Source organism: Fukomys damarensis, unplaced genomic scaffold, assembly GCF_012274545.1.
Source record: "Fukomys damarensis isolate Sample0158 unplaced genomic scaffold, DMR_v1.0_HiC HiC_scaffold_33, whole genome shotgun sequence".
Classification (NCBI taxonomy): Eukaryota; Metazoa; Chordata; class Mammalia; order Rodentia; family Bathyergidae; genus Fukomys; species Fukomys damarensis.
Genome location: NW_022900945.1, coordinates 54,032,188 through 54,056,406, shown reverse-complemented (window position 1 = coordinate 54,056,406; position 24,219 = coordinate 54,032,188). Strand labels below are relative to the sequence as shown.

The window sequence follows — 24,219 nt, the reverse complement described above, 5'->3', positions numbered from 1 at the left end:
TAGTCTCTTGCGTGTTTCTTTTTCTTGTGGAATGAGATTCCTAGGGTGCAGGAAGGGTTGGAAGATTCCTCGGGAGAAGCAGAAACTTGAGTCATCCTCACCTTCTCTGCTCAGAAGCCTTAAGGGCTTCGCTGCACGCTCTGCAAACTATTCTTCTCCTCTTCCAACCCCAAGGTCCCAAGTCACTGGTTCTAGGATCTAAGGGTTTAAAAAGGCCACAGCACCATAGCTGTTGTTTACTGGTTCCCAGGTATGTGGTCTGGGACTCCTTTGGAGTGATGTTAGAAAAAACTGAAACCATTCTCTAAGCTGAATTTCAGTCTCCAGCAAAAAGGCTTCAGATGATAAATGTAACTGTATTGTTTGCTTTAAATGTACCAATAAACTTAATGGGGAAAAATAAATGAAGCACTTAAAAAAAAGCTTTAGATGTGCCTCTTGGGAAACTGGGGAGATAACCACAAGGTGGGTGGGGGGAGAGGGAGAGAACACAGAGAGAAACACAGCCAGAGCCAAATAGGCTGATTCTCTGTGTGCTGTGATTGCATGGAGGGTGTTTAGTCTTACTTTAAGCAAACTAGTGATGCAGTTGAGTGTGCCAAAATGGACCAGGTTCCTGTGTATGACCAGGAAAGATTCGCCAAGCGTACGCCTTGTAGTATGTAGCTATGCATATGGAAGATCTCGGACACAAGCAGGAACAGGCAAAAGGGCAAAGTGGAGCAAAAGAGCTTTGTGACTCAAGCCCCCTGTATTTATAGGGTCCAATACCCATTGGTTGGTTCTAGGTGCCACCCATCGGCTCTCTTTGCTGATGTCCGTGATCTGCTTGACCCCCTACCCTTAAGCCTGAATAATCATCAGGGTGGTCTTGTGTTTGTGGTTGAAAGGAGCAAACTGAGGTGACTTGCACAACTTGCGTGTTTTAATTGCGGGAGCATGGATAGCCATTAGGGATGGTGTAATGTTCACAGTTGAACAAATGGAAGGGAGTGACTCAGCTCCTTTGTTCCTGACTGCACTATTAGGATAGCCTCCCCCTCACCACACACAGAGGCGCACATCTGTAATTTGACCGTAGGGATTTTTGGAAGCTTCGCTCTCTCCACTCCCAGCCTTCCAACGGGATTAAGTGATACAGGGATGGGTAGAGAGGAGACAAATACATTAACAAAACTCAGCTCAAAGGACGGCTTATTCAAGTGTCTTGTGGGTTCTATGCTCTGGTGATCTATGAAAAAGTAAACTTCCCAATCTTCACATTTGTGGATTTTTCCAAGGGCCTGGTGAAGTGGGAAAGCCCAAGATGAGTGAGCGCCTTTCAACAGACCTGAATGCCTAGAACAGATTTCCAAGCTGTGCTCAATGGCCATCATCAGGAAACCAGATAATAGCAAAGCTGGAGAGGCTGTGCAGAAAAGGAACCCTTCTGCATTGTCGGTGGGATGTAAACTACTTCGACCATTGTGGAAATCAGTGTGGAGATTCTTCAAAAATTAAAGTAGAAATTCCATTTGTCCCAGCCGCTCATTTCTAGGTATCTTCCTGAAAGACTGACAGACATGATATTATACTGACGCATGTGGACAAATGAAATAGCAGCACAAATCACGATACTTAAATCTTGGAAGCAGCCTATATGTCCATCCACAGATGGATGGCAGAAAAAAGTGCAGTATTTACCCACCATAAGTACAACTCTGCCGCAAAGATAAACTTGAATCATTTGTAGGAAAATGGATGCGCCTGGAGTCCCTAATGTTCAGTGAAGTAAACCAGACACAGAAAGAAATATGGTATGGTTCTTTTATTCAAGAAATCCAAGAGGGTGACTGAACAGCAAGATAAAACGCAGACCACAGGAAATCAAGAGATAGAGATCTTTTGCAAATGGGAAAGGGATCAAGAGATGGGAGGGAGGGAGGAGGTGGGGAGAAGGGATGGAAAATAATTAAGATGTGTTGTGCATATTCACCCACTCCCCATGAGGAACAAAAGCGTTATGTATTCCAAACATGTACTAACAAGAAAAATAAAAGCTGGGAAATGAAAAAGTGCCCACTGTAAACGAATTGAAGTTGAAGGTAGCATTTGGAATATGGGCACTGAGGGTCTTTCTTCCATGGCTTTTCTCAAAAGAATCCAAAGATCCAAAAAAGTTTAATAACAGTGGTCCTTCACTAAAGAGTTTTTAGCAGCAAAAGGGAGAATATTGCTAGGGGTGCTGTATTTTGGGCAGACGGAGGAACTCTGTGGACTGACTGCTGCCAAGGGCTGGGTCGGTTCCTACCCTGCAACCCATGACCCCATAACCTCTGTGCTCTGAGAGCAGGGTCGCCCTGTGCCCTGGGGTCAAAGACTGGCTTAAGGTTCTTGTGCGCTGCACAAAGCATCCAGACACTGCAGGGACACAGCTGGGACTGTAACCCTCTCTGGGATGGTCACTGTGTCTGAAGAGAGGAGTGTGGGCTGAAGAGAGGAGCCCAAATCTAGACTGTCAAGGGCACAGCTCTTTAGGGAAGCCAGACATGCCTCATGTCCAAGAGGAGAAGAGGAGGTGGCCGGTTCCCCAGGACTTCAGGAGGAGCAAACCCTCCCCAACTCTAACAAAGCACCACTCCGATTAACTGGCTTCCAACAAGGTGACTCACTGGGGCTTTGTCTCTACCAGACTTTAGTTATGTTAAAATGCAAACTACTAAAGTAATTTAGCAACTTGTGCTCTTATTTCCTGAAGCCTCAATCGCCAGCTAGTTTTAGTATGAGCAACGTATTAGTAAAACTGGTTGCCAGTGTGCTGAGGACCAAGATTAGGGCCTAAGCAGGTATGGGAGTCTAGTTACAGAATAGGGAAAGCCCAGAGAGTAAATAGATACTTTCATTTTTACTGAAGTACGTCTTTGCTCACCCCTAAATCGAGGGTTTCCGCCTAAGTCAGAAGCATGAAGCACCCCCTGCCAAGCAGAAACAAGGATCGGTGCAGTTCTCAGATGCACCACCGTGGTCTTGCTAGTTTCTCCAACACAGAGTCAAGGTGAGCAGAGGGGGCAAATACGGCCCAGGCAAAACAAGATGGGGAACTTTCCAGGTTCACCAGCCCACATTCTACGCCTCCGTCAATGAGGGGTAGCAGTGGGAAGATAATGCAGGAAGACCCACACTGATGGTGGTGGTGGTGATGGCTATAGCGGTGTGTGTGTGTGTGTGTGTGTGTGTGTGTGTGTGTGTGCTCGCATGTGTGTGTTTGTCAGAGTTGGGTTAAGAGGCCTTTGATTCCCCCTGAAAATGCACCGTTGGGTTTGCTGTTGACAGATTCTCTGAGGGAGATTCATGTTAGTGTTTACCTGCAGTTGAAAGTCCACTGAGCCCACCCAGAGTGCCCTGTGGTGTTTCCCCATAGGCGATGTGGCTCTAGCGTGAAGATTTGGATTCACACTGAGCCGGTGACCATTTATTCCTGAACTCATGCTTTCCCAGGGGAGGTAGCCTTGGGTCTGACAGCCTGGGCTAAGAGGAGCAGGTGAGTGGAGCAGCGTTCGCAAGCTTCCTTCTGGGGTCCTGAAGAAAGTCATTTACAAACACCGCTGTGCCTGCTACTGGAAGCACTGGGCAGAATCAGACAAGGAGTGTGGCATAGAGTGAGGTGATTTTGTATCCTGTTTCCCCAGCTACAAAAGAGGAACAAGGCAGCAGGAAGTTGGGCAATCAGTAGTTTGACAGGAAACCTCATGTAACGTTTGAACCCGCAAAGGAGACCTTGGCTCACCACTTGAGGCAGATCTGGCCACTGAGATTTCCAGGGCCTCCGAAGATGACCTTGACTGAGATCTTGTTTCTCCATTCAGTTCTCCCCCAAGGCTCTAACTTCAGCTGGGTTCCTACCGATCATGACAAAAGCTCTAAAGGACATGGAGAGGATGTAGAACTGGACAGTTGGTCTGTAGCATCTGAACAAGAGAGCTTATTCCAACCGAAAGGCCTCCCTGCAAGACTGGCTGTCAGGAACCCAGCTACTCAGATCCAAGTCCTAACTAGAACCCTAACCCCCCCAGACTGGGGGAGTTCAGCCTACACTAAAATAAGCTGATGAGGGGAAGGAGAGCTCCTAAGCTTGTTAGCTCCTGCTCTGTGCCCGAGAGAATGAAAAAAATAATTTCAAACCTTGAAAAAGGCAAAAATGGTGATTCTTATATTCTTCTCTCATGGCAGAGTTGGTGGAGATAAATGTAATTCTTGCTACTTGTCATTATTGGACATGAGAAAAATAGTTGGCAAAGAATGTTCGATTAACAACTTAAAACAGACAAAGAGGAGATAATTACTATCTGCTCCACAGTGTAATCTAGTTTTATAGTCTGGCCAATTGGTTAAACCCCAAACTGTCACAGAATTGATCACCCTGTGAAGAATCTTACAACAAATTTAAAAATCATTCCTTTTCAGCTGGGCATAGTGGCGCACGCCTGTAATCCTAGCACTCGGGAGGCTGAGGCAGGAGGATCACTGTGAGTTCGATACCAGCCTGGGCTACATAGTGAGTTCCAGGTCAGTCTCAACTACATAGTGAGACCCTGCTCAACAAATAAAACAAAACAAGCAAACAAACAAAAAATCATTCCTTTTCAGCTGGGCATAGTGGCGCACGCCTGTAATCCTAGCGCTCGGGAGGCTGAGGCAGGAGGATCACGGTGAGTTCGATACCAGCCTGGGCTACATAGTGAGTTCCAGGTCAGTCTCAACTACATAGTGAGACCCTGCTCAACAAATAAAACAAAACAAGCAAACAAACAAAAAATCATTCCTTTTCTGTTTTGTATATTCTGAAATATTATTAAAATCTTCTTTTTAACAGAAAAAAATTCTTGCTGGCTTTCTTATTCATGAACTAAAACAAAAATTTGGACGTGGGCTCACTACGTCTGTTGATAATTTTTTGGCTTTTCAGCACAGAACACTGTAGTAGTTGATCAATCTATTTTGTCTCTTCTGAGAGAGGTGATTACTATTTCCATTTAGGTTAAGAAACTTGACAAGTTTTCTAGTCCGGCAAGTGGAGAGCTAGATTGGGTCTCCAGCTGTCACTGGCTTCAGATATGAACGTGCCCCCTGCTAGCTGGCATGGACAGGGCAAGGCCTTCCTCTGCTTGCCTTTGTTGCCTCTTTCTCTTTGCCCCTGGAGACCCTGTGCTGTCCAAGGTGACAGCAGGTGCCAGGTGGGTGAGATTTTCTCTTGGGCGCCTGGCCTCTGTACATGACTTCATGGTCACGCCTTGGGGCCTAAGGGCTGGTGAGTTTTTCCTGGTGTGAGCAATCCTTCCAAAAAGGGTAATTTCCCTGCATTTACAGCAAGAGGATGGGCATGTTGATTTCCTTAAGTTCTCGGTGCTGCCCCAGCAATAATCCCCTCTCCTTCCGGGATGGAGAAGACTTCCTTCCAGTCTTAGAAGCCCTGGAAATTCCTTTGTGATATGAAATACTCTTGGGCCCACCACTCCCACGTCTGAAGCACTTTCCCCCGAGACTTGAATAATCCTTGTGTGACCTGCCACTAAGATGATGGGGGCTCAACAGCTGTCATTGTCCATCTAACTGGACAGCGACACCCTCGGCATTGATTACCCAGAACACAGACATAAAATCTGATGGATTTGAAACATATCCAGTGGTATAGGAAGGCAGGTCCACTGTGTAACTCTACTCCACCACCCATCTGGTGGGTTTTGTACCACTGGGCTAGAGACTCTCCTGATGACCATTTCCTGTCTGGGTTTTATATTCATTTGTGAATTGCCTGTCATCCACTGATGGGATGTGCTGTCTTGGAATTTTGGACTCAGATGTTTGTGTGAAATGACATTCTGAACTGGAAATGACAAAGAATGCTTTGCAGACAGGTGGCGAGGAACTCCTGGTAGAGGAGACAAGGCCCTGAAGTGACCACATGCTTGACCTGCTTAAAGAATAGCACCAAAGCCAGGGCACATCAAAACCAGTCGCTGAAATGGCGAGTCCATGAGCTGTGGGAGTTGACTCTAGGGCAACAGGAAAACGACCACTTCTACAATACCAAATTTCTTGTTGAGATGTTTTACATTTTCATTTTACCAATGCTTTGGGACAAAACATTTTAAGAGCTTGATAGTCACGTGTGACTCATGGCCACCACTTTGTACGCTGCAGCCCGAGGTCCTCGGAGAGATGAGGTGGGGCTGGTCTAGGGGGTGGTAATGGTGGTGCCAGGGATGGGCAAATTGTGAACACATTTGCGAGATAGAACCTAAGAAATTACCAAAGAGAACTCCAAATATTTTTCCCTGCAACACTGGGATAGGGGCTGGGGGTAAACCCTCAGGTTAAAATGTTCAACTGCAGTAGGGGAAGACTGAAGTCACCAGAAATCTTTGTGCTGTGCCATCTGTGTTTTGTCAGAAGTAAGCACAGGACATTGTGGAAGAACAGGAAGGAGGCCCAGCTTGGGGACATAGGGTCATTCGGCCTCCTGAAGGAGTAGACGCTTGATCATGGTGTCTGGGGTAGAACTCTGAATGGAGGACATGAACCCAAATGTGCATGTCCATGACTTGGGAAATAAAAAATAATTTTTATGGTTTTCTCCATGGGGGCAGGCAGGAAGGGATTGGGAAGAACAGGGGAGAAAGGCCTAGAGAGAAGAGTATTATGATTTTGTGTCTGGCATAGGATAAGGAGAGGGAAGAGATTTCTGGCCACCTTGTGCTGGTCCAGGCCAATTTCCTTGCTAAACGTTTCTCTGGGCCCTGCTGTTCCTCTCTACTTTGTGAGTCTGCCTGCATTGCTGTGCTTGTTTGTTTAATGTCCACCTCCTTTGGTGAATTAGATTGTTTGAGAATAGGTGCTATATCACCACTAGCAACAGCACACATCTGGTAGGAGAGAGGTGAGAGAGGTGTTCGCTGTGTCTCAGATGTCTGTGACTCTCCAAAATTCATATGAAACTTTGTTCCAGCTACAGCAGTATGAAAAGGAAAGATTTTAGGAAGTGAAAGAGCACGGAGCTTCACCCTCGCAGATGGGTTAGTGCCTTATAAATAGCTTGATGGGGTGAAGTCTCCCCTTTCTTCCCTCCCAGCATGCAGAATACAGTGGCAGCTTCTCAAAAGGACGCAGCTATGAGGCGCCACCTTGCAAGCATAGCAGCCCTCCCTAGAAAATGGTCCTTCCAGCACCTTGATCTTGGACTGAGTGGCCTCACAAAAGGGGGGAAATACAGTTCTATTGTTTATTTTGTGCTAGCAGTACAAATGGACCAAGGCAGCGTTGGATCCATATTTATACATAGATGGGTGGATGTGTGGACACCGAAAGGCTGTTAGTTTGATTTCCTACCCACGGTCCCAGAGAAAAGCGGAAATGAGTTTGGTCTCGGGGTGCAGGAATAGTCTTCCACAGGGACAGAAGTTGGGGCAGTGTTCCCCGTGAAGAAGTGCAGTTCAGTCTCTACCCTCTGGGCCTCTCTACCCTCCATCCCTGGCCCCTGCCTGTTGGAGAACAGCTGTGATGTGTACAGATCGGTGGGGGCCAGGAAATGGGCCCAAGGTCGAGGTTAACTTGCCTCAGGAGCACAGACATATGTAAAAGATGCAGACTTCTTGGCTGTGTGGGAAAGCCGTAATCTGCAGCAAGAAGACTTCAACTGGGGACAATAAATTATTATCCCTGTGTGGGCAAGGACTTTAACTTGTTCCTCTTGAAATGCTAACCCCCATCAGGCCATCCTAAACTTGCTGGGGTCACTGTTCCTGGAATCATATACTACCTTTCCCCTGTGCTTCTTCTTGATCAATAAAAGCGGGCCCCCTGTGAAGTTCATCAGAGCCTGCCCACAAGAGACAGATTCCTCCAGGTCCCCCCTGCATATTGAGTATTGTTTCTGTCTCTTTCTTTTATTATTCTCCATATTTGTTCTTCTCCCTTGTTCTCCCTGCAGGGGTTTGGGGGTCTGAAGAGCTCCTGTTTGCCAACCAAGGCAGACGGGGTCTGTGGGGAGCTTAAGCACGCCCTGTGCCTCGCAATCACAGGTTAGTGGAGATTTCAAGATCCTGACCGAAGAAAATACCTGCCACGCACCCTGGCAGGCCCACCGTGGCTGCTCTCCCTGATTCTTTAACAGCTGGAGCAAGTCGGGAGCACAGGCCCAGAGAAAGAACTGAAGAAAGATTCGATAACTCACTGGAGCCCTCCGTGTGACGGACGCGAGGGGACTCAGAAGGGGGCTTCTTGCTTTGGCTCTTGGTTTGTTCCATGCAAAGCCACGTGAAGATGATGTGCAGGGAGCTAGGGTTCAGCCCTGGGCTACTGACTGAGGGCCAAGTCCCAGCCATCCCGGTCAGCAAAGCGACACCCACCTTAGGAAGCAACTGCATCTCTGATCCAGCAAAGACCAGCAGGAGGGAATGTGGGAAGTGGTAGAGCTCTCCGTGAGGTAAAACGGCCCTAACCCCATCTCCCAAACGGCTCTTCCAGGCAGATAAGAAACAACTCTGGGGAAACAAAGACTCAACTTTCCCGCCACAAAGCTCTCCCACTTCTAGTCCTTCCCACCGGAGATTCAAACCTGCCAGTGGCTTTAAACCTCAGCCCAACATCTACCGGGCTTCTGTCCTCTACACCCTGTTCCCCTAATAAAAGTCTGCTTTCCGGGGTTCCTGTCTCTGGCTCAGGTGCCGTGCTCTCAGGTTGCAGATGAGGAGCTGGAAGCTCAGGATGGGGCAGGGTGGAGAGGTAGAAGATGGGAGCGAAAATTGTCAGAAGAGGAAGAAATGAGGAACCCGGAGGAGCAGGTCCTGGGCACCTCTGACCGCCTAATGTGGTGGAGACTGAGGGAGCCCTGAGGGAAAACCCACACCTCCTGAGGGGTCTTGAGCCAGTTGGGTCATTGTTGAGGAAGTCTAAGGAATTTGAAAAATCCATTTCTGAAGGGTTTCAGACAAGGTGAATGCCTGAGAGAGCCACGTGTTTTTAAGGTTCTGAGCTGTTTGAGAGCACTGAGCAGATCTGAGGCGGCCATCGTTGTTGGCAGGCTCTGAGGAGAAGGCTCCTGGGCCCCAGGGTGCTGTGACAGGACCACGAGTGCTGACGTGACCCTCCTGTGGCCAACTCCTAGTGTTATCGCTTCTTCATGGTGAGGTGTTGAGAGAGGTCATTACAGTCTTCACACCTCGCTTTCCCTACAGAGAGAACGGGGATGACAGCAGCATCTTTCTTCCAGAGGTGGTGTGAGGACTACATAATCTCAGAGCACAAGGAGGGCACCGGTCGGAGCACCACTGCCACAGAGATGAGCAAAAGCAGGAAGGGGGCGCTGTGGCCAGAAGGAGGTCAGTCTAGCCCTCACTGCCACAGCTAGAACAGGAAAAGTAAAGAGAAGCTGCTTTTAGGGCCCACTTAGGCAGTTTAGTCGGCCAGTATGGGACAAGTAGCCAAGGGTAACTATGCAATATCTTTCCCTAAAGGCCTTTGAGCCAGGCCAAACTGTGCATCTGCATATATAGGGCCTCGTGGGTAAAGCCCTCATAGATCTGACCACTTCCACCATAGACAGTGGGAAATAATAGCCACCATCAACAAGAACCCAGCCCAGCGTGCTTGTTGTCCTGAGAATATTTGCCCTCTCTCGTTTTGTTCACTTCAGCCAGCTGAACCCTAAAGAGCTGAAGTCAGAAAAATCTCAAGAGCCGTTGGACTCAAGTCAGAGGCACTGTAGGAACAAAAGGGTCCTCCCATCCAGGACCGCGTGGGCCTGGGTAGGGAGCAGCTCAGCTTCTTCTGGGCTCTGTGAGTCTGGGCATGTGGCTTCCCTTCCGTGAGCCCTGCCTGTTTCTGTAAGTCCTGTCTGGACACATGTCAGCTGGCTTCTTCCTGAAAACAAAGATTAGAACCTTTGACTCTGACAGGTGTCGTGAAACAAGGGTGCAAGCACAACCCTGTCAGAATCACAGAGTTGCAGAAACACGGGGCCTGTCCTCTTCCGTGTCCCTGCATCCACCATCTTTCCACCCCCAGAGCCCTGCTGTCCATTCTAGAACATTCTCCAGTCACCCCAGGAATTTTCAGCTCCCCGTCCCTGCTGTGTCTGCAGTGCCCGGCTCCTCCTCACTGCCCAACACATGACAGCACTGTCTGTGTCTACTCTTGGCTCCAGGCTGTGTGGCCCTTACCCAGCTGTGGAGCTCCTGCTTGCACACAGAGACCCAACCCCAGTCTCTTCCTCTGGGAGCTCACCTGCTCCTACCTCCTCACGCACTTCCCTGGTGGTAGGTTGAGGTCAGCCCCACACAGTCCCTTCTCAGGCTCCCGCCAGAATGATGCATCTGGCGGGGCCATCTGAGAGGTGGCATTGCCCGAAACATGAGAGCGGTGTCCCTGTTTGGGTCTCTGTGTATACCTTCTGCCCTCGTGGAAGACGCTTGGGGCAGGCTGCTAGGACCCCGCAAATTAAGTGCGCCTCGGTACCAGGCCCGGGAAGCACGACGAAAGCATCCAGAGCCTGGGGTGGCTACCAGCAGCGCCCCCAGGAGCAGAGGGGAGCCCTCATTGTTTTGCCTCAACTAACACAAGAAGCTTCCAATGTCGAAAGAAAGTAAACGTCTGTAAAAATCGAGAGGGCAGGGGCGCTGCCTGACACAGTGCTGGACGGCGGAGGTGCGACTCGAAGTTCTAGGGGTCAAGTTGGGCACCATCGGAGGAAACTCTTCCTCGCCTTCTCCTGCCCCAGCCAAAAGACAGACAAGAAGCGCCTCTCCCGTGTTCAGGACGCGTGGCGCTACCTACCCTCCTTTCCTTATCTTCTGCCCGCGCCTGGTGCTGGCAATGCTTCTGGCGTCTGCCATCTAAGACCGCGGCCTCCCTGAGGGCGGGGACCCAGCACAATGTCTGGCACGAGGTCAGGCTCACTGCCTCCCCGCAGCCTCCTCCTCGCCAGCCCCTCCACCTGCTCCACTGTGGGCCCCACATCGCCCCTTCTCGCAGCAGCCAGAATGATCACCTGTCCCAGTAAACTCTCCGAGTCCTCTGGGACAGTCTGTGGAGACTGACGCTTGTCACTCAGGCCTCGTCCCTTGTTCCCTCCGTAGCAAGGGCGGCCCGGCCTGTGCCCTGCGTAGCAGCATTCAGTCATAGCCTCCTCCTGGATTTTCTCCCTGGACCCTGTCACCGTCTGAGACGACTCGCATGACCCATTCCTGGCATCCTGTGCTGTCTGCTTCTCCCTGGCAGAGCTTTGCACGCTTTGGGGTCCAGCACCTAGAACAGCGACCCCACTGGCGCCCACTCTCCTCGCCTCTGCTTCCAGGAGGGGATCTCGGGAGACAAGGGGGGGGGTCCGGGGTGGCCAGGGAGCTGGCCTGTCTTAGGTAGAGAAACTGGTTCAGGTCTGAACCCCAAGAGGCAACAGGACTTGGGCAACTGGCTGTTTCAGTCCTATTGTCATCTTGGTAAAATGTCAAAATCCACCAAACAGGTCTTTCTAAATTAGCGAATTTGAAGCAACTCCGGGGAGGGGTCAGGGGTCTGAGGTTGGATTCTTGAGTTTACTTCAGAGCAAGACCTGGTGTCGGCATTGTGTAAGATTGCCTCAAGGGGCTGGCGAAAGCAGAGGCCTTCCTTCCCAGCAAGGTCTTGACAAACAGCACACAATTACAGTATCTGTTTGTCTTACGGAGTTTTCAGGTTGTGCTTTGCTTAACTGAGATGGAGCCTGGGATGTTATGAGATGAAGGCTAAATTTGCATTTTCTGAGGAGCCTCACTGCAGGCTCTGAGCAGCTCTCACCAGGACTATTATGGTAGCTTCTAACAGACTGCACGTCTATGGTCTGACTCCTACACAGTCCAGACCTTAAGCATGTTGGGGGGGCATATAAAGTAAAAATTCCCTTGTGTCATTTTCCTCCCTGAAGCCTTTCCTGCTTTTGCCTTTACCTCCACTCACTGAAAGGCAAGCTCCTTGGCTTAGCATCTCTGGAACTCTCGTCTGTCCTCCTGATTCCCCTCAGTGTCATTCCTGTTCACTCCCACACAGGCCACCCCTGGGCCTTTGCACACTTGGCCGACGTCTGCTGCCACCAGCCTCCATGGCCCCCTTCCTCTTCTCTTCAGGGAGACAGCCCACTTCAAAGTCCCGTCTACCTGCTCGCCTCCCTGGCCTTCCTTTATTCTAGTTTACAGGAAATTGAGGATCTCATCCCCGCCTCCACCGCAGCCTTGCCAGCTCCTGATAAGAGGACCGAGCCTTACTTTTCATGGCAGCCCTGGGCAGCCCTAGGTGGTACCTCACATGCAGAAAGTGTCCAGTTACCGTCTGCTGGGGGAATGAGCAGGCAAGCAAGGTAATGGACAAGTAGCTCCACTGCTCCCTAAAGTCGAGAGCCGTCTCACATCACCAGGCGGGCTAGCTCATTCAGAGCACGGTTACATGTTTGGGCAGAGTCCAGCAGCTCCGCGAACCCTGAGTCTCTCTTCACCCTTCCCAGAAGGACACCAGGAAGTTCAGCTTTCATGACTGACTGCTGACGGGAGGGTAATTCCCTCCTGTGAAAACTAGGAGGCAATCATCCTGTGACAGAAGGCTGCCTCTGGGGTTGCATTTACTCGGATGCCGGGGAACTCCCAAGGTTTGTTTTTCCCAGAAGCACTCATCAATCTCAGGAGTAGCCACCGGTTCTCACGCAGACTGGTAAAGTTCACCCTGATATTGTCACTCTTGCTCTCTCCCCGAGGGAAGAAGACGCCATTTCTCCTTTTCTCAACAACAACAACAACAACAAAACCCAGAAGTTGTTGCTTATTTGAACTGGAGGGGCTAATATGAGTGGAGGGATTAGGTCAGCTCGACAGCTCTATTAAACTATGTTTTAAAAAAAACCCTGGGGCCCTGCAAAAATGGCTGGTTATTTGACCTGCCATTGGGTTCTAGAACCATCTCCCACACTTATACTTAGTTTGCACAGAGAGGAGGCAAAAGGAGGCATGGTTGGCACCTAGAAGGCACAGCCTGTCTGCCTTCTGCCAACTTCTGTGTTGCCAGAGAGTGGGTGTCCCCTCTCCTCAGAGCTGCCCGGTCTCACCACATGGGCTCTTTGTCCTCCCTCTGAAGGACCCACCTCTCAAACCCCTACCTCTGGCTCCCTGGGGCTCTAGGCCCGTGGTGCCTTCCTTTGGTCCTGTGGAATCTTCACCGACAGCTTGCTGTGTGCTGGGTGGGATTCGGGACTGTGGGTCAAGTCAACCATGATCTCACCTTTGAGGAACCACAGTCAGGCTTGCAGGTGAGGGTTACAAGTGAGCCTGTGAAGGGCCAGGGTAGCAGTCCCAGGAGTTCCGCGGGCCTGGTGGAGCGGACTGAGGGATTCTGAGAGGGGCAGACTGGCGGGAAGTCTTCCTGGGCAGGTTCCCTGGTTGACACTTGGGATCCTAAGGGACTTAGCAGATGCACAAAAGCATTTCTGGTGTGAAAGTGGAGAGTGGGGAGGGGCCTGATGTAATCTGGAGAGAGGATTTTGGAAAAAGCAATTGAGGAGACGTATGGCTAGGGGGAAGGGGGAAGATTTATCCGGGGCCCCGAAAGGGAGGAGGGAAACTGGGACTCGCACTTGGCAGGCACAAGGAGAACGGCTGATGTGAGGGTAATGAGGGGTGCTCTGAGGGTCAGCAGCAGGAGGGGAAGCCCCTTTCCTGGGGGATTTGGGTGAGCCGACTTAACTTTGGCAGGAAGTGGATCAGGTTGGGCTAACACCAATAATTTTCAAACTTTCTTTCACAACAAATCTCTTTCTTCAAATCCGAACTTCAGGGCAGAGGACATAAAAGCAGAACTGGTCTGAATATACACAGTGGGGCGGGGCCCTCAGACTGGCATACAGGTGTTGCCCCCTGCCTTCAGGGCAGAGAATCTTTGGTGGTGTGGAAGTCTCCCGTGGGCTTCAGTCCCTCTCTCCTCTCCCCCCTTTCCCACTTGTCTTCTCCTAAGAAGAGGGCACGGGCATGAAAGTTTAGAATGCTTATGAGTCAACATCTCTTGAGAGCCTACCGTGCAGCAGCCTCACTGCAGGCGCTCAGAAGAGAGCCTAGGATGAGACAGACATGGTCTTTGTCCTCGTGTTTTCACAGTCTACTGGGGGTAGGGGCAGAGTTTCAAACACATTCGTTGCACCTGGGATAAGGTGGTGGCAGTAGATGGGCCGGGGAAGCACTGTCCTGCAGAGCCCTGGGCATCAGAGTCCTGGCTGGGCCAGTACTAGAATTCGGGCCTCCCACGTCCCCAGCTGCTTTTCTTTTCCTGCCCTGGGCTGTGTCCGGGGGAGGATGGTGACGGCTCCCAGGATGTGAGGATCCGGGAGAAGAGTCTCAGATGAAGGCTGCCAGGGGTCACACCTTCAAGTGAAGGATTCTAGGCCCTGTCACTCTGGCGCAGTTCCTGGGCCAATTTTATCTTCACCGGTGAGTAAAACCTGCAGTTTTCAGAGCAGAGCCTTGCTGTAGCCCGGGTGGGGCCCACAGCAAGGGGAGCCCCAACCTGACCCTGGTTGGTGCTTCTTCAGGTTCAGTGCCTGGGACGGAGCTGCGAGACCCAGCAGCAGAGCAGATGGCGTCAGCCCCCTTTCTCACTGCTACCACTGTGCAGCCTTGGACTGGTCTCTTCTCTGCCTGTGCCTCTCTCTGTGTCTTCATATGACTGTGATTTTCTCCAGCTCCCGGAAGTCCTAACTCTGTGAGCTTTTTCTGTTGAAAGGATGTGTGTGTGCAGTGGCCCATTGTCCCCTCAGGGGTCTCTGTGGTTGAGGGAAGGGAGATGAAAGAGGAGCCACTTGGCAGTGTCTGAGGTGAGCTGTGGGTGCAGTGACAGCAGCTCCAAGGGAGATGGAGCCAGGCCCATCTGGCCACAGGTTTTGCAGACAGGAGCAGATGCACCCATGGCCTGAGCCCACAGCTACCGACCACGGACTGCAGGGATCTCCTTGACCCCAGGAAGATGCGCTGGCCCTTGATCTGCATCTTCAGGGGCCAAAGGATCACTGGGCCTGAGCTCTAAGCTCCTCATGCTCTTTACAGAACCTTCTAACTGCAGAAGCTGGATCGGGGCTCAGTTTTTCTGGGCTCCTTTCACTCCCCCGTACCCTCCTGGGTTGGGATGGGCATGGGGCTAAGTCCTGCTTCCACCAGTGAGGGCACCCCTGTTCCCTACCAGCATCCACATGTAAGGTGCTAAGTTGATTACAAGAGGCTCGACTGCTCTCTTGGGTCCAGAAATGAGTTTGTAGGTAGTCATACCCAGTTCACCCAGTTCCCACTGCCTGACTCCAGAGTTCCTCCCTGGATGTAACACTGCCTGGGTCCATGGCTGGGAGGCCTTCAGAGGAATAGTGTTCTATTAGGAGAGAGACGGGTCTATGGACAGTGAAAATGGGCTGGGGCTTTCTTCAGTGTCAAAGGCCATGCTGAAAGGCTGTACAGTACGACTGGCGTCTGATGTCAGAGAGGAGGACGTGGTCAGGGAAGTGGGCTTTCATTCTGCCAGGACCACATGCAGGGTTTGAGGTACAGACAGGGGCAGGACTGCGGGACTGGAAGACCACCTGGGAAGACAATGGACGAAGCATGCAGAGAGAGCACTGGTGTACAGGAAAGCTTTATTTCCCCCCATCCCCAGCCCCACAGCCCAGGTGGTGCGGCTCACACCTCCCTTGAACCAGGCTGGGGAGGCGTGGGGTGGCCTGGCCTCCTGACTAACGGGCCTGGCTGCCCTGTCCGAGGCCCGGCCCGTGGCTGTGGTCATGGCCACGGTGGTGCCCCTGGTGCATCGTCTCGTGGGAGGCATTGATCACCCTGGAAAAGAGCATGATGGCCTCCTCGAAGCTCAGCTCATTGTCCAGGTTTGTGTCCAGGTCTTCCATGATGTCTTTTACGACATCTTTTCCATCTTCATTTCTATCAACTTTCTGCTGGCAGAGAAGAGACGGTGGTTAGGGCTGAGTGTGGCCAGGGACGGGGTCGAGGGAGCACATTGTGTGTCTGGATAGCAAGTGCACAGGGAAGACTGGGCCCCGGGACTCGATTTAAAAATTAAAAATGACCACGAGCGGAGTGCCCAGGATGGAGCAGAAGTCTGTGCTAAACATTGGCCAGCTTATTCCCCAGACAGCCCTACAACTCAGGGAGTATGAGGTTCCTTATTTTACAGAGAGAGAAGGCCCTACGGTCAGCAAGTCTGAAAGCGTCCCTATAGCTGGTCCACAGAATACCTTTCAACAAGGAGAAGCGGCATCTTCCTCGAGGAAGGCTCAAGGAGACCACGTCTTAGGACCGATAGCTTTTGCAAGCGGCCGAGGCTAGGAAGCCCAGTGCTGTGCATTCCCTCCTCTCTTCTCAGTCGCTCCCACCCCTGTCCCCTGGAGGACGATGGGCAAAGTTCATTCTCACGGACACTGAAGGGAAGCACTTGGGAAAACAGGACAGTGAGGGATCTTGGCTGAGGGCAGAGAGCAGAGCAGGTGCTTGGTGCCCCCAAAATATTTAGGATTTTTGGACAGAGAGCACCAGCTGGCTTCAACTCTGCTGCCCATTGGCCGGGTCACCTCAGCCATGCCCTGTTCTGGAGCCCAAGTCCGGCAGAGGATGGCAGAGAGGGGTGGAGGAGGCTGGGAATCCACAGAGGCAACCTTGGCCACACAGCCTCCTGGCTCTGTCCATCCCAACCTGGTGCCCTGCGTGCCTGTGACCGCGACCACCACCTATGGGGGCTGCCAGTGTCCCTCACACCTCCGCGGGGCCCCACCTCCATCTTGGCAGTGTGAGGGAAAGGGGGAGGGACCTGCCCCAGAGCAGCCGCACCCAGGAACGGAACCAACCCGGAGACCCACGCCTCCCATCCTTCTTAGTCTAGGCCTCTGTTTCCCCGAGCTTGAAAAGAAAACGCAAAGGCTGTTGGAAGGGATCGCCCCGAGTCCTACGACTGCCCAGTCATTTTCAGGTGGGGACAATGCCGATGTTTTCCCAGGTCCTTTGTACACACCAGGCTGTGCTGGCTGCTGCCTACATGCCCGTTATTCCTCTGTTTCTGCCCGACACCCTTAGGTGGGCCCCACTCACCCAGGAATCTCCTCCTCCCCCCAGGTCGATCATTGGCATTGCATCTACTGTGTCCTTTCCTGTGTGTCTCCCACTTTGGGCTCGTAGGTTCCCTATTCACCCCCCTCCCTGTGCTCCACGCACAGCAGGTGTTCAGTGGAACCACCTCTGGCCTCTGTTGGGGCGTCTAACTGTGAGCACCCCCAGCGACCCCTCCAGCTGCCTCTGGATGGCAGGGACCGGAACTCTCCAGCGCCCCGCCTCGCCTCAGTCAAGCCCTACCTTGAGGTAGCTGGGCAGCTCCTTTTGCATCAGCAGTTTGAATTCCTTCTTGTTCAAGGTGTCATTGTTGTCTTCCCGCCTGGAGTATTGGTGGAAGGCCTCGACAATGCTATTTAAGCTGCGTTCAAACACTGACATTTCACCGGCCATCTTCTCACACCTGTGAACAACAGAGAAGCAGGGGTGGAGGTGCTGGGAGGAAAAGGCCACTGCGCTTCCCTGACAGGTCCTCTGGCTACAGCAAAGGAAGAGGAGGGGATACGTAAAATTAAAGGGGAAGCATAGGCTGCCACTTAATCAGGGAGAGGACTCGTGACGCACGTGTGAGACATGCATTGTGGTGGCCTAGACCATGGAAAAAGGCAAAGCAAGCTCTAAGAAAATGTGAAGGAAGCTGGGAGAGGGGCAGGATCAGACAAGGAGGGCTTCCAGGAGGAGGAGGAGGAGGAGGAGGAGGAGGGGGAGAGTTGGAGCAGAAAAGCTGGCCAGCAGCTCACCGGAGCAGTGAGCAGTGAGCAGCTCACTTACCAGCACCCAGCAGACACAGTGCACTGCACAGAGCCGCGCTGCTCAGCGTTTATAGGCCGCGCTTGGCAGGCACAGGTGGCCCTCTCTGCAGAAGATTGCCTCACCCCCGAGCCGTGTGGCAACCCTGCCAGGGAGGGGCCAGCGCAGGACAGGAAGTGTTCACACAGTGCAGCTCTTTTCCCCTGTTTTGTGAAATTCCCGGGGCCAGGGCCTGAGCTGGTTTGAGAGGAAGCCGGTTGGTTAATTCGCTTCCCCTCCCCACCAGAACCCAGCCCTCTTCCTGAGCGAGCCACAGAGCCCGCTGCGCTCTGCTCCCCTCAGGCCCTGTCCCCACCCAGAGAGCCAGAGGCTGGCTGAGGACCCATTGCTTCCCCTGTGCACTCCTGGGTCTTGGCGGTGCAGACAGAGTCCTGATGCCCAGAGAGGGACCCGGGTGAGATTACAGAGCTGACCGGGATTCTGATCTCCTGGTTCTCCATTAAGGGCAATTTTACAGGTCGAGTCCTGCCCACCCCTCACCACTGAGTTCAAATGCTGCCCCACCCGGAAAGCTGGCCCTTGGGAGTCAGTCTCTTCCTCCAAGACAATCCCCGCCACCTCACTCTGACTCATCACCTGTCACCTCTGCTTTCCTGGCACAAAGTGATTTGCATATTTTCCCTCTGTCTAACAACTGGCTGTCTGTCCATCCCGGAGACAGGTTTTTATTCACGGTCGTCTCCGCTGCCTATGCTGAGAACCACCTCATTTCCATACCCGGGAAGTGTGCACGGAGGGCCTACTCTGGGCGTTCTCCTTTTCCTGCCGGTCACTCCAGTCCCTCTCCCTCCTCAGGGAAGACGCTTCACAGCCCTTTCCCACTGCCCCGCTCCCACCCTGCCCTGTGCAAGCCCGGTGTATGCTGTAGGCCCGGCCCTGAGCACCGCCGAGACGCCGCATGCAATAGTGGCGGCAACTTCATGCTGTCCTTAGCCGACTGTGACACAGGACACCGACAGGACTGACCTGGACTGCTGTGACAGTGTGTGTAAGTTAGGGAGAGCTCAGTGAGAGAGAGGCATGATTATTGGTTACCTTTTCACTTCAGGTTTGTTTGTTTTTTTGGCGGATACCTGGGATTGAAATCGGGCCCTTGCACTTGTGAGGCAGGCGGTGGAACCACTGAGTTAAATCCCCGGCCCCTACTTTTTCATTCATTTGTGCACAAAGTATTTGTTGGGCACCAACTGTACCAAGCAGCAATGCGCAGTGCTGGGGGAATTTGGTGAGCGCGTCAGAACTCACAGGGGACACATAATCTTATATACTCTGTCTTGTTAAACACATTTTAACTCTTGGCAGCCAGGGACAGGGCCTGGCACAGCTCTGAGCATGCGGCAAGTATTCAATAAGTGCTTGCTAAGTAAATGGTTGAGCAGTGTGGACACAGTCGAGGACGCTCCAATGGAAACCTCGGGTTTATCCCCTCTAAGAGAGGCTGCTCCCCAATTGTTTTAGCAGAGGAGGAAGCACAGATGACAGCCAGCCCAGAAGCTGTGTGCTCACCCTCCTCATGCCAGCCTGCAACCTCCAGTTTTAAGGACCATACGGGCTGCTCCACGGACGCCTTTCCTGTGTGTTCCCATAGCGCCCCCTGCTGTCGGCGATGAAGAACTTTCGCCTGAGCGGATGCTCTTCCCTGTGCACCCAGGCCTGAGAACATCAAGAGCGCCTGGTCAGCTGAGCAGGACAGAAGAAATGAAGCTAGGAAGGAGACAGGGAAAGTCATAATTTTAAAATTGCACTTTTCTTTTTCTTTTTTGGTTTTTTGAGACAGGGTCTCACTATGTAATTGAGGCTGACCTGGAACCCAGGCTGGTCTTGAACTCACAGCGATCCTCCTGTTTCAGCCTCCTGAATGCTGGGATTACAGCCGTGCACCACCACGCCCGGTTTAAAACTGCACTTTTAAGAAAAGTGCAGCTTCAGTACAGAAGCAAGATTACTCAAGGTTGCAACGGCCTTTTCTCTCCCAGGAACATCACTCCAAAAAACCCTTAAAGGGCTTAGAACACAGCAAGCCTGTAAGTGGGGGCCGCGTCTCGCACCTGTAAATTGAGCCTGTGCTTTGCCTCCCACAGACTTGTGTCCTCAAGGCCACAGCACTAAGTGGGTATCCTGTCTCAGAACTTCAAAGTTGCGTCATTTGCACCCTAACCCAGACCATCAGGGCAACCCAAGAGACACCAGGAACACACGTATGAGATGATTATTTGAGGACACCCCCAAAACAGGAGTCCCCCAGCCAGGCCATGGGGAGCCTTACTCTAGGAGCACACGCGCCCCCTTCTGGTGAGTGCTTCTTTCTCGCTCAGATCTGTCTGCCTCCCGTTGACCTATAACCCTTGGCTCACGCAAACCCCACCCTGGGTGGCGTGGGTCCAGTCCCCAGTTCCTCCTGGAGGGGCCTCTTTGGACCCCATCCGGTGTCAGGGCTACTCATGCAACTGATGTAGGGTGTCTGGGTTGGGGGGCCTGGTGAGGGGGGAGCCATGGTGACTGGAGACGCCCCGACTCAAGGGACCTGGGACTCTGCCTCCAGCCAGGGCTGGGCAAGGCCCACATGTTGCTGGATCTCCCACGGCCAGGGAATCTGGATTTTTTAAATATGAAACTCCCATCAATTTTAAACAAAAGCAAAGGCATTCAAGATGAGGCGGGGTGTGTGTCAAGCCAGTTGGCAGGTGGTGGTGGGGACCCTGCTCTGCAGCTGTGCTTCCTCCAGGCGGGGTCACGGTCTCCCTCCCTCCCTGCCTTCTGGACCTGAGCAGAGGGCCTCACCCAGCGGATATCGGACGGACAGCTGATGAATGAGGGAGTGCGGAAATGGGTGTGTGTAATAAACTGGTCTGTTGGCCTTGGCCTTGTGAATTCAGAGTCCCCGACTAGGATCAGTGTTGGTTCAAGGTGAAAGGAAAACGGGAGGAGGGGGGAGACGAGGCCCAGCCACTGGCGGGAGCCGCCCTAAAACAGGGCTCAAAGCAGACAGGAATTTTCCCACGGGGGCCTTCACTCAGAAAGTCACAGTGGCCTCCATCCCAGGTGAGCCAGGCCCAGGTGAGCAGCTGTTCCTGGGAGGCCACTAGGTGTCCTCACTGTCAGGGGTAGCGCCAAGGGGAGGGGGAGCTGGGTCTTTTCAGGGCGTGATTCCCCAGGGCCACTCAGAGCCTGCTGCGAGGCTATGGACTGGGCTGTTTTTCTGGCTCTGGACAGTGACTCTGGTTGTGGTCACCGGGAGGAAGGGGAGTGGCTTCAGCAGCGGCTCAAGTTGTGGGCAGAGGACCCCAAAGGTGCCACTAAATCATCAGCTCCTTCCCCAGGCCAAGGAGCAGAGCGGCCTGTGTCTTTCCCTTCCTGTGGCCCTGCTGCGTGGCCCTCCCGGGCCCTGCACCCTTCTGCTGTACTGGGCACCACACATGGGCTTGCCCTACTCTGCACCACTGGGCCTGTGAGGCCTTGGTTGGAAGCACACGGTGGCCTGGGCCTGAGAGCCGGGTTCTAATCCTGACCTTTACAGGCTTGCTGAAGACCTTTAGCAGTCTTTTCCGTGTTCGGGCCCCGGTTTCCTCATCCACTAGATGAGAGAGTTGGCCCAGCCGGCCTTAAGTCATTCCCAGCACTGACCCGGGAATGTGGACAATCTTGGTGGGTTCCAGGGCCCCATGTGACTCCTGGTTTCTCTACTGCGCCCCCCCTCTTAAAGCAGCTGCCTGGGGCTCAGGCCTCACACAACCTCTTGCTCCACCTCGCCCTTCCTCCTTGCTGGGAGCTTTCTGGACCTGGACCTCCTGACCCAAGTGTGAGCACCATCCCGGACCACCTCGGCTGCCTCCGCTCAGAATCTTCTGAATTGCTGGGAAATTTCAAGCTGGGGGAGCTGGCGTCCCCTCTCCTTCCCGGCTGCTGTCCTCGCAAGTCTTCCCGCCTTTCTTGTTTCCCAGCCGGGGTACACGCACCCACGCACGCACGCGGCGCCTCCCCTTCCTCGCCCTGGGTGGACGCTCTGCCTGTGCGACATCGGATTAAGATCCGCAGAATAAGGCGAATGCCTGCTTCGGATGGCAGGAACCCATTCTTCAAAGATGATTCCCTGGAATTAATTCAGAAGCTGTGCCTGCGGGAAAGCACAGAGAAGAAAGGAGGAGAGAAAGGCTGGGGAAATGCGGAGGTGGAGACTCCCGGGGCGGGGGGTGGGGGTGGGGGTGGAGGCGGCTCCGGGGTCACGGAAGAGCGCATGCTGCCCCCTGGTGACCTGCCTGCGTCAGGACAGCCTGCGGCGGTCCCCTGGCCTGGGACTCTCGTACTTGGAAAAATTTTGAGTATCACAGAAAGCTTCTGTGAGTTAGATCTCTCGATATTTACCATATTAGAATTTGAAATAATTTAAAATATTTACTAATTCATTTAAAGTAGTGTCGATGAACCCAACACACATCAATAGGCCCTATATAAATATCACAAAGCTAGTGAGAATGTCTTTTTTGTGGTATTGGGGATCAAAACCAAGGCCTTCACCCTTAGCTATATCCCAGGGCATTTTAAAATTTTTATTTTGAGACAGGGTCTCAAGTTTCTAAGTGGCCCAGGTTGGGCTTGAACATGCAATCCTCCTGTTTCAGCCTCCCAGTATTATTATTTTTTAAACACATTTTTGCAGATATGTTTTCTATATGACTTAGAAGAACATGACGGTATTTTCCTATCTACTTCTGCATTCAGTTTGTTGCTAGATGTGGTTTTGGTTAAACATAGTCTCTCCCAGATAAGTACTTGGAAGGGGGAGAGATATATTACCAGCTTTTACAAATAATTGAAAATATTCTTCTTTGATCCTGTGCCAAAACTCAACAACCGTGTTAAAGGTTTTTTGCAATGTAGAATCTGAAATTATATGAATGATTTTTTAAAAATCAATTGGGCTGTCTTGAAATTTGAATGAACCTTTTATCTAAGTATGATTTTGTGACTTAATAGTCATTTGGAAAGTATTGGTTCACTGACTCATGAACATCTTCTAAATGATGACCAAATTTTTTTTTTTTGTGTGTGTGTGTGTGTGTGTATACCGGGGATCGAACTCAGGACCTTGTGCTTGTGAGGCAGGCGGCGGCACCACTGAGCTAAATGATGACCCATGTTATTATCCAATGTGTGTACATGTTCACGTGAACATATGTTTATGTCTATATTTATATATGTGTGTGCATATGTATATGTCACTTTTCAATATCACTGCTGATCACTTGCTGATAAGATCACTCCGGAAATTGTATTTGGAAGCTGTCCAATAGTAAAGCAGACATAAATGTCCAAATTCTAAATTTTGCTTGAAAACTCCAGTTTTATTAAGCTAATAAATCCCATTGGTTATTTGCCTTGAAATCAAAGCTTACTTTGTTCATTAAAAAAAAAATACCAGGCATATTACTTAAGCCTGAGTATCCATAGTTTGACCGTTTTCTATTCTTTCGAGTAAAAATGTTCTTCTGTGGGAAGAATGGTTGGATTAGCTCACAAATCAATCATACAAGCGCTTCTTTTTTCGAGAACCAGGCTTGAGATTTTCAATTTAAGATGACTGCCGTGGAGGAGCGGCTCTGACGCCCCTCTGGTCCCCTCTGGTCACAGAGGCATCTTGGGAAAGACAGGCTGAAGCAGAGCTCCTGCCTCAGGCCTAGGTGAGGCCTAGGTGAGGCCTAGGTGAGGCCTGAGGCAGGAACACATCGGAAGGGAAGGGTCCCACTGTGGCAGGAGGGGATAGAGAGCTCACCCTGGTATAGTGGTGAGACTCAGGAGGGTCTGGGTGACGGGGGCCGGGTCATTCAGGTCTTCAGAAATTCTCTAAGGACTTTAGCTTTAGGCTCACAGACCAGAGAGGAACAAACCAAACCATCTCTCTCCTGCCCATTGCTTAGGACAGACATTTCTCTCAGGTCTGTGGGTCCCCAGAAATGTGTTGATATCTACACAGGACAGAGCGCTCGCTGGTCCTCATAAGTAGCCACACCGAGTGTCTTTTGTCCTTCAATCTCCAGCTCCCTCCTGTGGAAGGAAACTGAATGTCTGCACCTGTCTGGATGCCACTGGGTGCAGGCCCGCAGCGCTTCTTACCAAAGGGCTGCCCTGGTTGGGAAGTCCGATGGCTGAGGCCTGGAGAAACAGCATCTCCCAGGGATCAGAGCCTTCAGATTCCTATGGACCTGGCCCTGGGCTCCAGTTCTTCATCTCCTCCATCTCTGTCTCCAGATCTGCTCCCCAGCACGCGTGC

The 24,219-nt window shown here is 51.9% G+C and overlaps 1 protein-coding gene across 3 annotated transcripts; it reads right to left on the bottom strand.

The window, feature by feature from the left end:
• Nucleotides 1–15,652: 15,652 nt before the first annotated feature.
• S100a9 (S100 calcium binding protein A9) lies at nucleotides 15,653–18,011 on the bottom strand. Of its 3 annotated transcripts, none has more exons than XM_010643741.3 (3): nucleotides 17,913–18,011; nucleotides 17,385–17,544; nucleotides 15,653–15,976 (listed from the first exon to the last, which is right to left on the bottom strand). In XM_010643741.3, exons 2-3 carry the CDS (start codon nucleotides 17,532–17,534, stop codon nucleotides 15,761–15,763), a joined length of 366 nt encoding a protein of 121 aa, XP_010642043.1. In that variant the 5' UTR covers nucleotides 17,535–17,544; nucleotides 17,913–18,011; the 3' UTR covers nucleotides 15,653–15,760. The 3 variants fall into 3 exon arrangements, with proteins under 3 accessions (XP_010642043.1, XP_010642044.1, XP_033614270.1); XM_010643742.3 differs by having other exon boundaries at nucleotides 15,653–15,973; nucleotides 17,913–18,008; XM_033758379.1 differs by lacking the exon at nucleotides 17,913–18,011 and adding an exon at nucleotides 17,882–17,904.
• Nucleotides 18,012–24,219: the final 6,208 nt, after the last annotated feature.

Bases quoted from the DNA above. Each gene is read 5' to 3' on its own strand.
- S100a9 (XM_010643741.3), bottom strand. From the start codon at position 17,534: ATGGCCGGTGAAATGTCAGTGTTTGAACGCAGCTTAAATAGCATTGTC. The intron at 15,977-17,384 runs GTAGGGCTTGAC...CTTCTCTGCCAG, and splicing joins AGCTGCCCAGCTACCTCAAG to CAGAAAGTTGATAGAAATGA.